General features: G+C 43.3%; 1 protein-coding gene across 14 annotated transcripts in view; it reads right to left on the bottom strand.

Moving 5' to 3' along the window:
- The window catches only part of ITPR1 (inositol 1,4,5-trisphosphate receptor type 1), a 342,499-nt gene that overhangs the window by 101,751 nt on the left and 227,677 nt on the right, over positions 1-13,071 (bottom strand). For all 14 annotated transcript variants that reach the window (XM_053598949.1, XM_053598947.1, XM_053598946.1 and 11 more), the window contains 2 exons: positions 7,937-8,069; positions 5,787-5,977 (listed from right to left, as the gene is read on the bottom strand). In XM_053598949.1, the coding sequence (XP_053454924.1) occupies positions 5,787-5,977; positions 7,937-8,069 (324 nt within the window). The remainder of the gene's footprint in view (positions 1-5,786; positions 5,978-7,936; positions 8,070-13,071) is intronic.

Raw genomic sequence — 13,071 nt, forward strand, 5'->3', positions numbered from 1 at the left:
ATAAAAGTGACATAAATGACATTCTAGGAATTCCAAGCCTAGGGTTTAAAAGGGCTAGTAGCTTCCAATTCCTGCTTCTTGAAATGCTACTTCTCAGAACCCAGCCACCATGCTCTCAGAAGCCCAAATGTCATGGAGAAGCCGCATGGAGAACCAAGGCACTCTAGGCAACAGTCCCAGCTAAGAGCCAGCACCACTACCACAGCCATCCAGCGGCCACCTTGCCAGTTCTGAGACCACTCAAACCTTGATGTCTGTAGCCCCAGCTAAGCCCACACAGAGCAAAAGAACCATCCAGCTGAGCCCAGTAACTAACCACCTCAAAACTTAATAGCTTAAAGCAGTGATGATCACTGGCATCAGAATGGTTACTGCTTCAAGCTATTAAGTTTTGAGGTAGTTACTCAGGGACAGATAATGAAAATGGCTGATGTGAGTGCATGTGTCGGGTGAACACAAGGAATAGGGTATCTAGTCCCGGGTTTTGTCTAGCTCTGTAGCTCTGCTTAAGTCATAACCTCCTGAATTTCTGTTACCTCATCTCTGCAATGACGATAATGCAGCCCCTGCATCTCTTGCAAGGCAACTGGGAGACCCACACAAGATCTCTCGAAGTAAAGGACTTCATAAACATTAAATCGCCAAGCAAAATGCAACTGGGTGCAAGTCACATTTGCCTCCTCTACTGAGCTCGGCAGCCATGAACACACCTCCAACCCTCCTAGGCCTCTGCCTTTGAGGATGACAATCATTTACCTTGTAAGAAGGAGCCAAATCATCCTCCTTTCTAAAGCACCTGACATTCTTCCTCAGATCCTCCTGAAGAAGGAAGACGCTCAAGACAGGAGGGGTGTGGTGTGCCAGACTGCCTCGGTTCAAAGCGTGGCTCTGCTACTCACTGCTCCCATGATCTGGGGCAAATTCTTCAACTATTTTTAGTCTTAGTTTCCTCATCTATAAAAAGGGATAATTGTGGCATCTACCTCACAGGAAGGACATGAAGATTAAATGAGACGATACATAAAAAGCGCTTAAGCCTAAGTGTTGGTTATTATCACCATGTTTTTTTACTTTTTTAAATTTCTAAAATTATCATACAGTAAAACTGACAATTTCGGTGTACTGATGTATAAATTTTCACATGTATAGATTTGTGTGACCACTACCAAAAGCAGTACACACAAGGGTTCCTCACCTAAAATACTTCCTTGTACTACTGTTTTATAGTCAAGTTCTGCTTTCACCCCTTAACCCTGACAAATGCTGATCTGTTCTCCATCACTAGAGTCCTGTCCTTCCAAAATTTCATATATATCATACCATATGTCGCTTTTTAAGACTGGCTTTTTTTTCACTCAGTTTAATGCATGTAGGATGTACCCAAGTTACTGCATTCATAAATATTTTATTCCTTTTTACTGCTGACCAGTAAGTCTACTGTTTGGCTGTACTGTGGTTGTCTGATTACAGTTATTTTTAATAATTATTTTTGCAAGCCAAGGAAGACCTCAAGAATGGAACCAGCCAACCACTGCTACTGGGTTCTAAGGCTCCCCGGGAAAACATCTAGTGATTGCTGAAACCTACTAATTCTAAGCTGCATTGGACCTGGAAATCTACTTATGTCTCACAGTTGATAAACAAGAGGACTGAAGCTCAGAGATAACTTTTCGGATCTCACACAACACTGGATTTGAAAGCAGGTCTCATTTCTCTTCTCCATGTAAAACATTTTCCAGATCCTAAGAGGCAGCATCACTAACCATAAGGGGTCTCATGGTCCCTCCCTACCTATGAAGGACTGTTCCAGAACCCCACCCCTCCAGATACCAAAATCCATGGATGAGTCTCTTAAGTCTCTTGCATAAAAAATGGTGTCATATTTGCAGATAACCTACAGAAGAGTCTTCTGTACACATAACATCTCTAGATTACTTACAATACCTAACACAGTGGAAATGCCATGGGAATAGCTGCTACTGTGTTTTAAAATATACATATTTATTGTTGCATATTTTACTGTTTTTCCTCCCAAGTATTTTCAATTCGAGGTCAGATGAACCTGTGGACGCAGAACTCACAGATGCAGAACCCGGCAAATACAGAGGGCCAACTGTATACAGTTCTGGAACCCTGTAGCTCTGACTGCTTCCTTGCAATTCCCCTTTCTACCATCGGGAAATGTAAATCTCAAGAAGCCCCCTAACTACAGACCAATTTCCCTTCCTGAGACCACACGGGTCACACAGAGCAGGAGGTGACACTACTAATCCCTGAGCTCAGTGGGAGCTGACCCTGCCTTTACTGGACTAGGGCACCTCAGCAATCATTAATAGGCAGCCTGTGGTCCTGACCCCAGTCAGACTCGCTTCCCAGCTGGTCACTTACTGCTTTGAACTGGCTTCGCCGCAGCAAAGCAGAATTCTGAATCACTCTCCCTGGGGCTTCAGGACTCCTGTCCTCAACTGGCCCCAGACACAACCCTAGTTCCACATCATTTTCTCCAGAGAAAGAGAAGCTCAGGGAGCCAAGTCAACTCCAGGCTAGAGGCAGTTTTCCTGGAACCACAGACCTCCTGTGAGGCATGGGTCAGCTGGGCCCCTGACAGCTCACGGACAGTGGGGAGGAGGGAGAGTCAGAGCATGCCTGTGACCCCTGGGGGCCGTGCCCCCATCCTGGCCTGCGGCCCACAGGCTCCCACATCCAGACCCAGACCACTCATGAGAACCCAGCTCCCTGCACGGGCGGCTGAACCTACAGTAACTCCACCGTGGCATTTCATCTGGAGCCTGAGCATATGAGTAATAAATGTGTGAAAACATGAAACTAATATTCATAATTACTTTACAAGATAAAGAACTTGAAGGAAAAACAGCTTCTGTGTGCCTTGCCGTCACCATTGGGGGTACACCGTGAAAAAACATGGCACGTTGCCAGAACCCCAGACTTCATCTTTCCAGTGAGCCTCACCCCTGCCAGCCACTGCAAGCCTCCTTGTTATTCCTTAATTAACAGGGCCTCCGTGCGTCTTGACAGCCTGGCGTGAAGCCTGAGAGCCAATTGGGACCTCTGACCCTCTCCTCTCCCACAGGCAGATCCGGGCCACTTCAGCCCAGTTTAATCAGTGTCTCCAGTTCCAGGCAGAGGCCTGGAGTGGGGAGTGGCAGTCTCCCTTCAGGACATCCTGCCCCACTGCTCCCCTGTAGTCCCAGCAAGGTTCAGGCTCTCATTTTCCCCCCACTTCTTTTCTATTGGGGCACAATATAGGTACACTGAAGCAGACAATTTGAAGCATATGGCTGAGTTCTAAACACGTGCACACTCATGTAACCACCACCTGGATAAAGAGATAGAATGTGTTGCCAGCACCCGAAGAGCTACCTGTGCCCCTGCCAGAAAAAGTCCTCTCCCAAGGTATGCCCTTTATATCAGAGATTTATTTTGAGTTCAGGCTCTGATTAGTTCTCCCCTCAATTACTGCTAATTAACTTTTTAATTATTAGACTGCCTCCTTTTGGCCCTTGCTTTCCTCAATAATTATCTGTCCCTATACTGCCAGATTTATAGTTCTAAGTTAAAGCTCTGAAGCCTCGTGGAGGACTGCACTGCGGCCGCACACAGAGCCCCCCCACCCAGACCCTGCCTCACCTACACTGTGCTCCCTAGGCCAAAGGACCCAACCCCTGCTCTGCAGCTCTGGGCCTTCTCTCCATAGTATGAGACAGAGGCTCCCTACATTCCAGCTCCTCGCCCAGCTCCCACCATTCAGACCCGTACCCATTCTTCAAAGGCCATTTTATCTAAAGATCTTTCTCTAACTCCTCACAGAGGTGGGGGTACTTCTTTGGTGGTTCCACGGCATCACAGTTCTACTTCTCAGATGGTATGTTTGCGACACGGCTTCCTATGAACATGTATCCTTGCTAGATGATGGCGTTTTTGAAGGCTGAACTTCTGAGATGCTGAGATTTCTCTAACTAGTAAGGCTTTAAGAAGTATGGGGGAAGGGAGGGAATGACTTAGGGTTTCTGCCTTCTTATTTGGCCAATAGAAAAAAAAAATCTGTCATCCATTATCAACACCATTTCATTAAAGACAAGACAGTGGAGCTAAAAATAAAAACTTGAGTGACAAAATCTCACAAGAACAGAATGGTTAGATAGTCCTTCAAATGGAATACATTGATTTATGAAAAACACACCACATTGCCCTCATTTTTCACACTTGGTGAGTCCAGAGAAAATTCTATCAGACGACTGGCTCCAGTGTTTGGAGTTAACATGTACACGAAATGCTCAGTAAGAATTAAGTTCGATGATCTAGTCACAGGTGTCATGTGGAGCAAAGGGAAGGAGCATTTCAACACTGCCTTCATCTCAACACATGAACCTGGGCACCATGAGCACGGCAGCAATGGGGCAACATCCCATGACAAGAAGGACTGCAGGACCCACTCACAGCCACGTGACAAAATCAAACAGCAATCCTAACATGTTACAACTCATGTGCAGACAAGTCATGGACCTTGCCATCAGCCCAGGTGACTAACTCATGGTCATGAATCTCACCTTGGTACAATGGATAATAACAAACTTTGGAAGTGTGTATTAGGGCAAGTGGGGATGGGAAGGTGAGTAGAAAGGGTCTTGGCAGTCGGCTGTGCAGGTTATGCAAGGCACAAGGGTGACAGCTGGAGAGTGGGCGGGGACTGCAATCTCAGCTGTGCTGCACCTGCCAAGCCCAGGTGCCCTGGCCCGGGGCACGTCGACTCACAGGAAGAAACGCCCTTTTCTGATTTGTACAAAGAACCAAGACTTCATTAATCCAGACTCCGAATTTCAATTCAAGGCCAAGAATATGTCAGATCACGTGTGTGTGTATATAAATGGTAAATTTTATGGTATATGAATTAGATCTCAATAAAGCTTGTATCAAATATGCACGTGTACGTACGTGTACACCCATATGCACACACACATCGAAGTAAACTCAGAGAGCCAAAGAAGAAAGAAGACTGCATGAAGAAGATATTGGAAATATTTAAAGGTATCATTTTAAACACCATTTCTACATAAAGTTACATTATTTATATATCATTAAAACTTGAAGATATTTTAAACACTTCTACCATTAAAACTTGAAGATATTTTAAACACTTCTACCAGATTCTGGTTTTTATTAGTTTAGACATAAGCTTTCATATTAATCTTCCAAAAAATCATCTCCTCATCTTTGACTAACCTAGCCTGGCTTCTCCCGATTAGTTTGTATTAGTTCAAATTAGTTTGGTTTTATTGAATTTTCCGTTTTTAACTTTTAGGCAGAGAAATTTACAGTTGAACAAGAGCTGCAATGTCTGCAGATGAGCAAGTTAAATCCTCTAAATACCAACAGCATACACAGTCCACACTGGTCATCTTGTGAAGGGAGGTATCCCCTATAGTCTTGGATAAAAACTATAAATAAACTTCAATCATTCATTCAACAGACATTTATGGAATACCCACTAGATCTTGGGCCAATTTTCTTTGCACATCTTTAGCATTTTAACAGTTTTCAAATGTAACTTACATTTTGAATTATGACTGAATCAAGTCTGAATTATGACTGAATGATCACAGCAGGATATCAGTAGAATTTGTTTTTCAGAACAATAGAACATTGTGCCCTAAAAATGAGCTGTCCCTTATATTAGTCTTTGCACCACCTGGGTATCTGGCTCCCAAAACAGATTCTTCCCCTGCTCGGCTGGGATGCCATTGCCAGCAGCCACACTGTCTTCCTACCTGAATGGTGGTGTTGCCGCCTTCCAGAAGGGCAATGGCCAAGAGAATGCTTTCATGAAATACTCGGTCACTGGATGCGTTCATTATGAGGTCGATTACCAGATTGGAGGCCCCCTCCTTGTCCAGGTGACACTGAACCTCGGCCAGGCTCATCTCACCCCTACTCATGGAGCTGGATCCAGAACCTCCCCCTAGGAAGACAGAACATTATTTTTACTAACCACAATCAGAGCATCTAATGTTCACCACATACTTGAAACACACAAACACTTTTATGCACTAACCCCTTACCCATATTATTTCTTTTAACCCTCCTAACAACCCCACAAAGGCGGCACTCATTAACACGGACAGATGAAGTCACTTGTCCAAGGATGCTCTGCTTGTAAGCAGCAGAGATGGTACTTCAACCCAGGCAGATAAGACGAAGAAGGAGAGATACATTTCCAGTAAGTAACCTAAAGCCATTCAGCCATTCCCTGACATTAAAACACAATAATAACTTGGGGGCAGAATTACTAAGAACTGATCTGAGAGTCAGAAACAAACCAAACTCAAACACTTCTTAGAACACTCCTAAAAATGTTTAGCCTATGGGGGTCACTTTGGCTCTCTCTCTACTACTACCCAACCCCCACACTCACCCTCATAATTTATCTGTTCATTCATTCATTGAATATTTACTCGGTACGTAGCATGGAGCCCAGAGCTGGGGCTAGAGAAGTGAGCATAGCAGTGTGCTCATCCTCACTGTGCTTGAGATGAGATGAACATACTTAAGAAGAAAGTACACAAGCCATTTAGCAGGATGGATTCTACGTCTGCAAAGTACAGATTTGAGGGCTTGCCTGGCATTACTATTGGCAATAACTAAAACATTAATGCATATGGAGAAAGTGGAAAGTCTTCTTTCAGTCCTTCCCTGCGGAGCGCAATTCAAATGCTACCTTCTCTACACTGCTTCCCCTTACTATGCCCCTAAGTCTGTGGTGCAAGGTAGAAGTCGTGTTCCACATCTTCCCTGCTCCAGCGTCTTGGAGCAGCAGTGTCGGCCCTGTATTTCCAAATTCCCCCCATGGTGCCTCTCAAGGGCCTCAAGCGTTTGGTAAATGATGCCACCAAGGAAAGTGAAGAGGAACAGTTTTGAGAACTTCTACGTGAATTTGGGGGTTCTGAAACATTCCGTTTCCATCTTTGAGATGCCCTGAGAACTGCATCTATGTGGAAGCCTGCATGGCCCCAGGAACTGGTCAGGTACAATTTAAGTTTTCATCTGGTGAAATCCAAGCTCCCTCCCTAGAATTTGCTAGGACAATTTTATCAAACTTAGAGTATTTCTGTGCTGGACATGGATACTACCCAGGATCAGAAGCTGCCCCATAGTCATCACCACAAGATAGAATCAGGCAACTCACATTTTTGCTTTGAGCACTGAGCTCCCCTAAAAACCCAACCTACCTAATGCCCACTGTTGAGTTCCATGTCTCTGCAACTTTTCCCTATAATTGTGCTTAAAATGATTTGAAACACTTTTAAGGATCTCTTTTAAGCACTTCTGTACCGGGATGCTTTTTCGTAAATTCTCATAAGAGTATACATATGTACACAGCATGGGCGTTAGAATGAAAGATGCCAGATTCAAATGATAGACCAGCCATTAATAAGCTTCCATTTCCTCTGTTAAACTGGGGTGAAGCCACTACCTACCACCTAATGAGTAACTTGAAGGAGAACATAAGAGAAAGAATGCAACGGGCTTAGGAAAGCCCCTGGCATGCAGTTAGTGCATAATAAATGGTAGCTTTCACTATCCTGGCTGCCAGTACCCTCATCATTTTATGGCAAGACGTAAGTCTGAATGACCACAAAAAAAAATGTGCAATAAAATCAAATTCCTTGAGTCATTTGAATAGAAGAAGAGCAAAAGGCATATTCACTATCTCATTGTAAGAAAATGCTACTTTGCAGGGAAATATGTTTAGGCATCAATTTCACGGTACACCAAAGATAAAACAAGTTGCTAAAAAAATGCACTTGTAACACAAATTCATCTGTTGTTAAGAGTTTCAACCTGTTAGGCAGAAACATGCAGCTGTCACACGACACACTTGATTCACACATGAAGTTCATCAGCACATCACACAGCCTACCTCCTCCCCCAGGCTTGCTGGGTCCTCCTGGTGACAGCGGGCCATTGCCAAAGCTGGTAAGGCTCTCTCTTCTTCCTGAAGGTCTGATGTTTCCATAGTAACGGTTGACCAAAATTTGCCTGAGTGCCTCACCCTTAATTCAAACAGGATAACAAAATCAGATTCTGAATTTAATGCATAACTATTCGACTAATATTCAAAAAACACAGGGGTACTCAGTTATAATTGATCTAGTTTTACTCAGTGAAAAGACAAATTATTAGTAAAAGCATTTCGAAAGTATGAAGTTAACTTTAACATTTTCTCAGAAAACCAGATCCTTTTATTATAAAGGCAACAATCTGGAACGTTGACTATCTGACTCTCACATAGTGATAAGACAGAACAGTGATTTGAAGGACTAACAATAACAAACAGAAATCCCTTTGGGGTAACTCAATAAAATTTGGAAAACCTGAAAATTTTATAGGTCAGCTTCCACAATGCAATATAAAAATGTTATTTTAAGTACAGGGTTTATTCCCAAGGTCCTAAAAATATTAAGCTATCAGAACAATACAGTACAATGATTTCATAAGCCAAATGTAAGCCTTTCTTACAAAGAATAATCAATGGGCCAAATGGTAAAGAAAAAGTAATGGTATAGGAAATAAATTAGTGGCAGATGTCAGGTATGTTCCATCAAAAATAATGTCACGAATAAAATGCCATTTTGTCTGGGATTTACTTTAAAACAACAGAGGAGAAGTGGTAATGGGAAGGAGAGAAATAAGACTAGATGAGACATGAGTTGATAGCTGTTGAAACTGAGGTGCAGGGCGATGCCTGTGTAGGGTGCCAGGAGTAGGGTGCCCGCCCCATATGCCAGAGGTGGCGAGTTCAAACCCAGCCCCGGCCAAACTACAAAAAAAAAAAAAAAGGAAGAAAGAAAGAAAGAAACTGAGGTGCAAATGGGTATAGTCAAACTCTTCTTACTTAGTTTGTACGTATTTCAACTTTAAGTTTTAAAAATATAAATAGCCAAAGAATCCTGGACAGGGGATACAACAACTCATCCTCATAAATCTAACCAAACTCCGCCCCTCAAACTTTGATTTGTTCAGTAATGCCAGCACACAGCGGCAGGGCGCAGTCTGAGCTGTGACACTCTCAGCCATGCTCCCGAGGGACTCTCAGACCCTCTTCTCATCCGTGGGTTTCTAAAAGTCAAAGACTGGATGAGTTCCCCCGCCGTCCGGACTCTTTGTACAGAGTTCTTCTGGTGCGTCTTCAAGAGGGTAAGTGAGAAGTCTAGCAGAAAGGAGAGGTGCTGGAATCTGGCAGGTCTCTAAAATAGAGATTCAAAAGATCTAAAGAGACCTGCAATTGTAACATGACTCAGTAGAATTTAAAGTGATTCGTTAATAAGCTCTAAGAATAGATCTGAAGATTTCAAGTGGTGTGTTTGCAAAACAAGACAGGAAGTGTAGACCAGGAGAGGGAGGGTAGCCTCCGGTGGTAGAGGACCACGGAAGTAAGGAGAAAGACAGAAAACTCCTGTCGATCCTCAAAATCGTGTAAAGTCCCAAGGCTACCCTGCCAGATTTATCTCTTCTAATAATTTGTGCTGCTAGTCAAAGACTCCAGGGACAGATTGGGTTTGGGTGTACAGAGGAGAGGTGTGGGGGGGGGCTTAAGAGGAGGAACTGATTTTTAAATGAATGTGCAGGAAACAGAAAATCTCGATTTTCCTTGCTCCATCTGACCCACAAATACATCTCTCATTGTAGTTCAGCAAAAAGACGGTAAATTAGCCACTTGTGAAGCGTATTTCCCACCTGGACTGACCATAAATTCAGAATTCCAAGAAGTGCTTCAAATGGGTAAGTTACTTGTGATATTTCAAATACTTTGTAAATGAACTGCTTGAAGGTGGGGGTAAAATTTAGCGCAAGATTCTTCAATGGCTTAGCAGACCCCACTTTGTTATAAAGACACATCTTTACTGGTGTTCCAGTCTCAGGCACCAGCACAACCCCATCAATGCTCTTTAGGCAGCCACTGGGAACATGGTGATTTAAAAGGCCAACTTCGTAACTGGAATACACATTTTAAAGGAACATTCAAGAAAGCCCACAGAAAAAGAAGTGAGAAAAAAGAAACATTATCTCTATGTTGAACATGACAGATTAAATATGACTTCCCCTCTTCAAAACATAGTGATGCGTCTACTTCATTTACTTTCAGTAGGATACAGACTTTAAGTTCCAACACCCAAAACAGCTGCCAGTTAACATCCTTACTCTCTAACCGGCCCCCCATGGCAGCAGGAGAACACTGGTGGAAAGGTAGATGGCTGGGCTGAGACCTGTAAACCGCAGCCAGGGATAATGGCCAACATAGCCATCACAAGAAGAATCTGGAAGAACACAGGGTTGAATGGCCAAAAGAAGCATGCCCACGATCAGTTGACAGGCGCCCCTTAAGGAAGTCCCAGCTGGAGACTGGGATCCATGATTCCCCTTGGGTCGGGAGTGGCTCAGTTAGATTTTCAGTTCCTGATGATTGGTTTTGTACTTTTCCCCCCTCTTTGTGGTTTTGAATAAATAGCAAGACCCTGGTCAATCTGCAACCAAACAAGAGGGAGGTAAGTGGACTCCAGGAGTCCAGGAAGGAGCAAGTGGACTCCAGGAACTGGAAGTCCACATTTCTGCAGCCTGGATGCCAAACTGAAGTTACAAAGGGATCTCACATTACCATTTTGCCTCTCCTTCCGCAGAAAAACCTAGCAGTTACCATAGCAACTGATGCATCAAATGGTACATTTTCCCCCATAAGAGAATATCATGAAATGTGCTCGTTATGGGGAAAAAAATTCCACCCCACAAACTTTTTATTCTTTCCCCCTCTTAATTATACGGTTTTTTGGCACGTATTCACCTCACCTTCTCTACACACACAAAAATTAAACTGCAAGAAAAAAACAGAAAGCAAGTGGGATTTTTTAAAGCAACGGATGAGATTCATTCCTTTTCTGAAAGAATAAAGAGTAAGAATTTTAGATAAAAGGGGACAGAAAGAGAAAATGGATACGAATTATTAAAAGTTATGCAAATCCCTAGTGTGAAAACTTGGGTTCAAGGAAAATGCTGTTTTTCTGAGCCAGTGGTTTAATTTGGGAAAAATTAAAATCTGTAGAGAAAAGCCTTCCTAATCATCTCGATATAAATTACTCAACAACACTAAGCTGTTCACGATGTACCAGGCTGAGAAATCTGATTGCAGAGATGGGAAAAAAAAAAAAAAAAAAAAAGAACTTCCCAAATAACATCACTTCGGCTTTAACATTTGGCTGTGCAACTCTTTTTAAAAATAATACCAGCTTTTTTTTTTTTTTTGCCAGCAGTTTACACCTACAGTATGCAAACAAATATCAGATGTTTGTCTCTGTAAGAAATTCCACACACATTATTACCTAAGACTGAGAAAAGAAAAAGTCAAAGAGTTTCATTTGTAATAAGTGTCAAGTTCAAACAGTGACAATTGGTAGATCAGTGATGTGGAGCAGTGACACTGAGCTGGGTTCCTACCTGGCCACTGCACTAAGAGGGGTTTCATTTATGTCAACTACACCAGTGGCTAACGAACCGTGTGGGAGCAGGGCCAGTGTTGAACAAGGCACTAAGGAGTTAACATCGCCACACACGAAGGAGACAGAACTGACCTTTGTACTTCCCGGTTCCAGACGCTTCAAAATCATGTGCTTCAAGCAAGATCACCCTCTCTTGTGAGCTGTGAGCCTCTCACACCTTAGTCAGCACCAAGGTAGTGACTGGATTTAAAAATACCTCCTCCTCCTACCCCTGTTGTTTTAATTTGCAAGATAACTACAACATTTAATATGCTTTATCATATTCCAGCCACTGTGCTAAGTGCTTTTCAGATAGTTCAAGTAGACAGTTCTAAGGGATGGGGTCTATTATCCCATTTTATGGCAGAAGAAACAGAGGCACAGGGAAATTAAATAATTGGCCCCAAATCACACAGCTAGGGCCTGGCAAAAGAAGACATGAATTTGTTTCTAACTCCAAAGTTCACAGGCACAGGCAGCATTCAACACCAAGTCCCCAAGACTCAGGACAGGCGGGATGGCTGTGTGCCTAAGACCTAAGGTAATCTTTTTTTTTTTTTTTTAACTGTTTCAGGTTCATTGAGGGTACAAAGAATTAGGTTACAATGTTTGCATTTGTTAAGGAAGAGTCCCTCTTATAATTGTGTCCCACCACCAAGAGGTGCACCATACACCCTAACAATGTGCCCATTAAGTGGGAACACCCCCACGTCCCTCCTTCCTCCCCTCTCTCCATTCTAAGGTAATTTTTAAAGGGCAGACAGGATGGAAAATGCATGAATCCAAGGTGACCTTGGTCCATGAAATGGAGGAGATACAGGATGCTAGAGGAAACGGGCTACAGCGCTGCACCCTGAATTCTGCTGAAATGCCAACTTCCCAGGGACTATACTCTGGTCCTAGACTGAGGAATCATAAAGTTTATCTCTCCATTACAGCAAGAATAAAAGGTACTTGGGATGTGGTAGGACCGAGCAGGACCCAGGTGTGTGAGCAGAACAAAGGTGCACCTGGCTACCCATGTATCTCAGGGATAAATTCTCTAGTGGCCACAGCGCCAAGGCAGCCTTTACAATGATGGGTCGTTTTCTAACCCCACGACCTTGGTTAAGGTGCTGAACCTGACTCTTGATTTCTTTTTTTTTTTTTTGTGGTTTTTGGCTGGGGCTGGGTTTGAACCCACCACCTCCAGCATATGGGACCCGCGCCCTACTCCTTGAGCCACAGGCGCTGCCGAGTCTTGATTTCTTAATCTATGAAGTGGGGATGCAGGCTGTGTCACAGGATCAGTGTAAGCATGAATGAAATCTGATGAATGAACCAAGGTAAAGGTCTTAGCACAGTAATTGTGTATGATAAGCTCTCAGAAAACCAGGACATTTAGTTATCTTCCAAAAACTGGAAACATAAAAATCAGCATGCCATGAACATGTACAAGCAATTAGAAGACGGGTGGTGATGCACCAGCAGCACCTGGAGAAAGTTATCTGCCCTTCGGCCTAGGACTCTCTCTTCTAGAAATCTA

This window comes from Nycticebus coucang, chromosome 8 (genome assembly GCF_027406575.1).
Source record: "Nycticebus coucang isolate mNycCou1 chromosome 8, mNycCou1.pri, whole genome shotgun sequence".
In the NCBI taxonomy this organism is placed as follows: domain Eukaryota; kingdom Metazoa; phylum Chordata; class Mammalia; order Primates; family Lorisidae; genus Nycticebus; species Nycticebus coucang.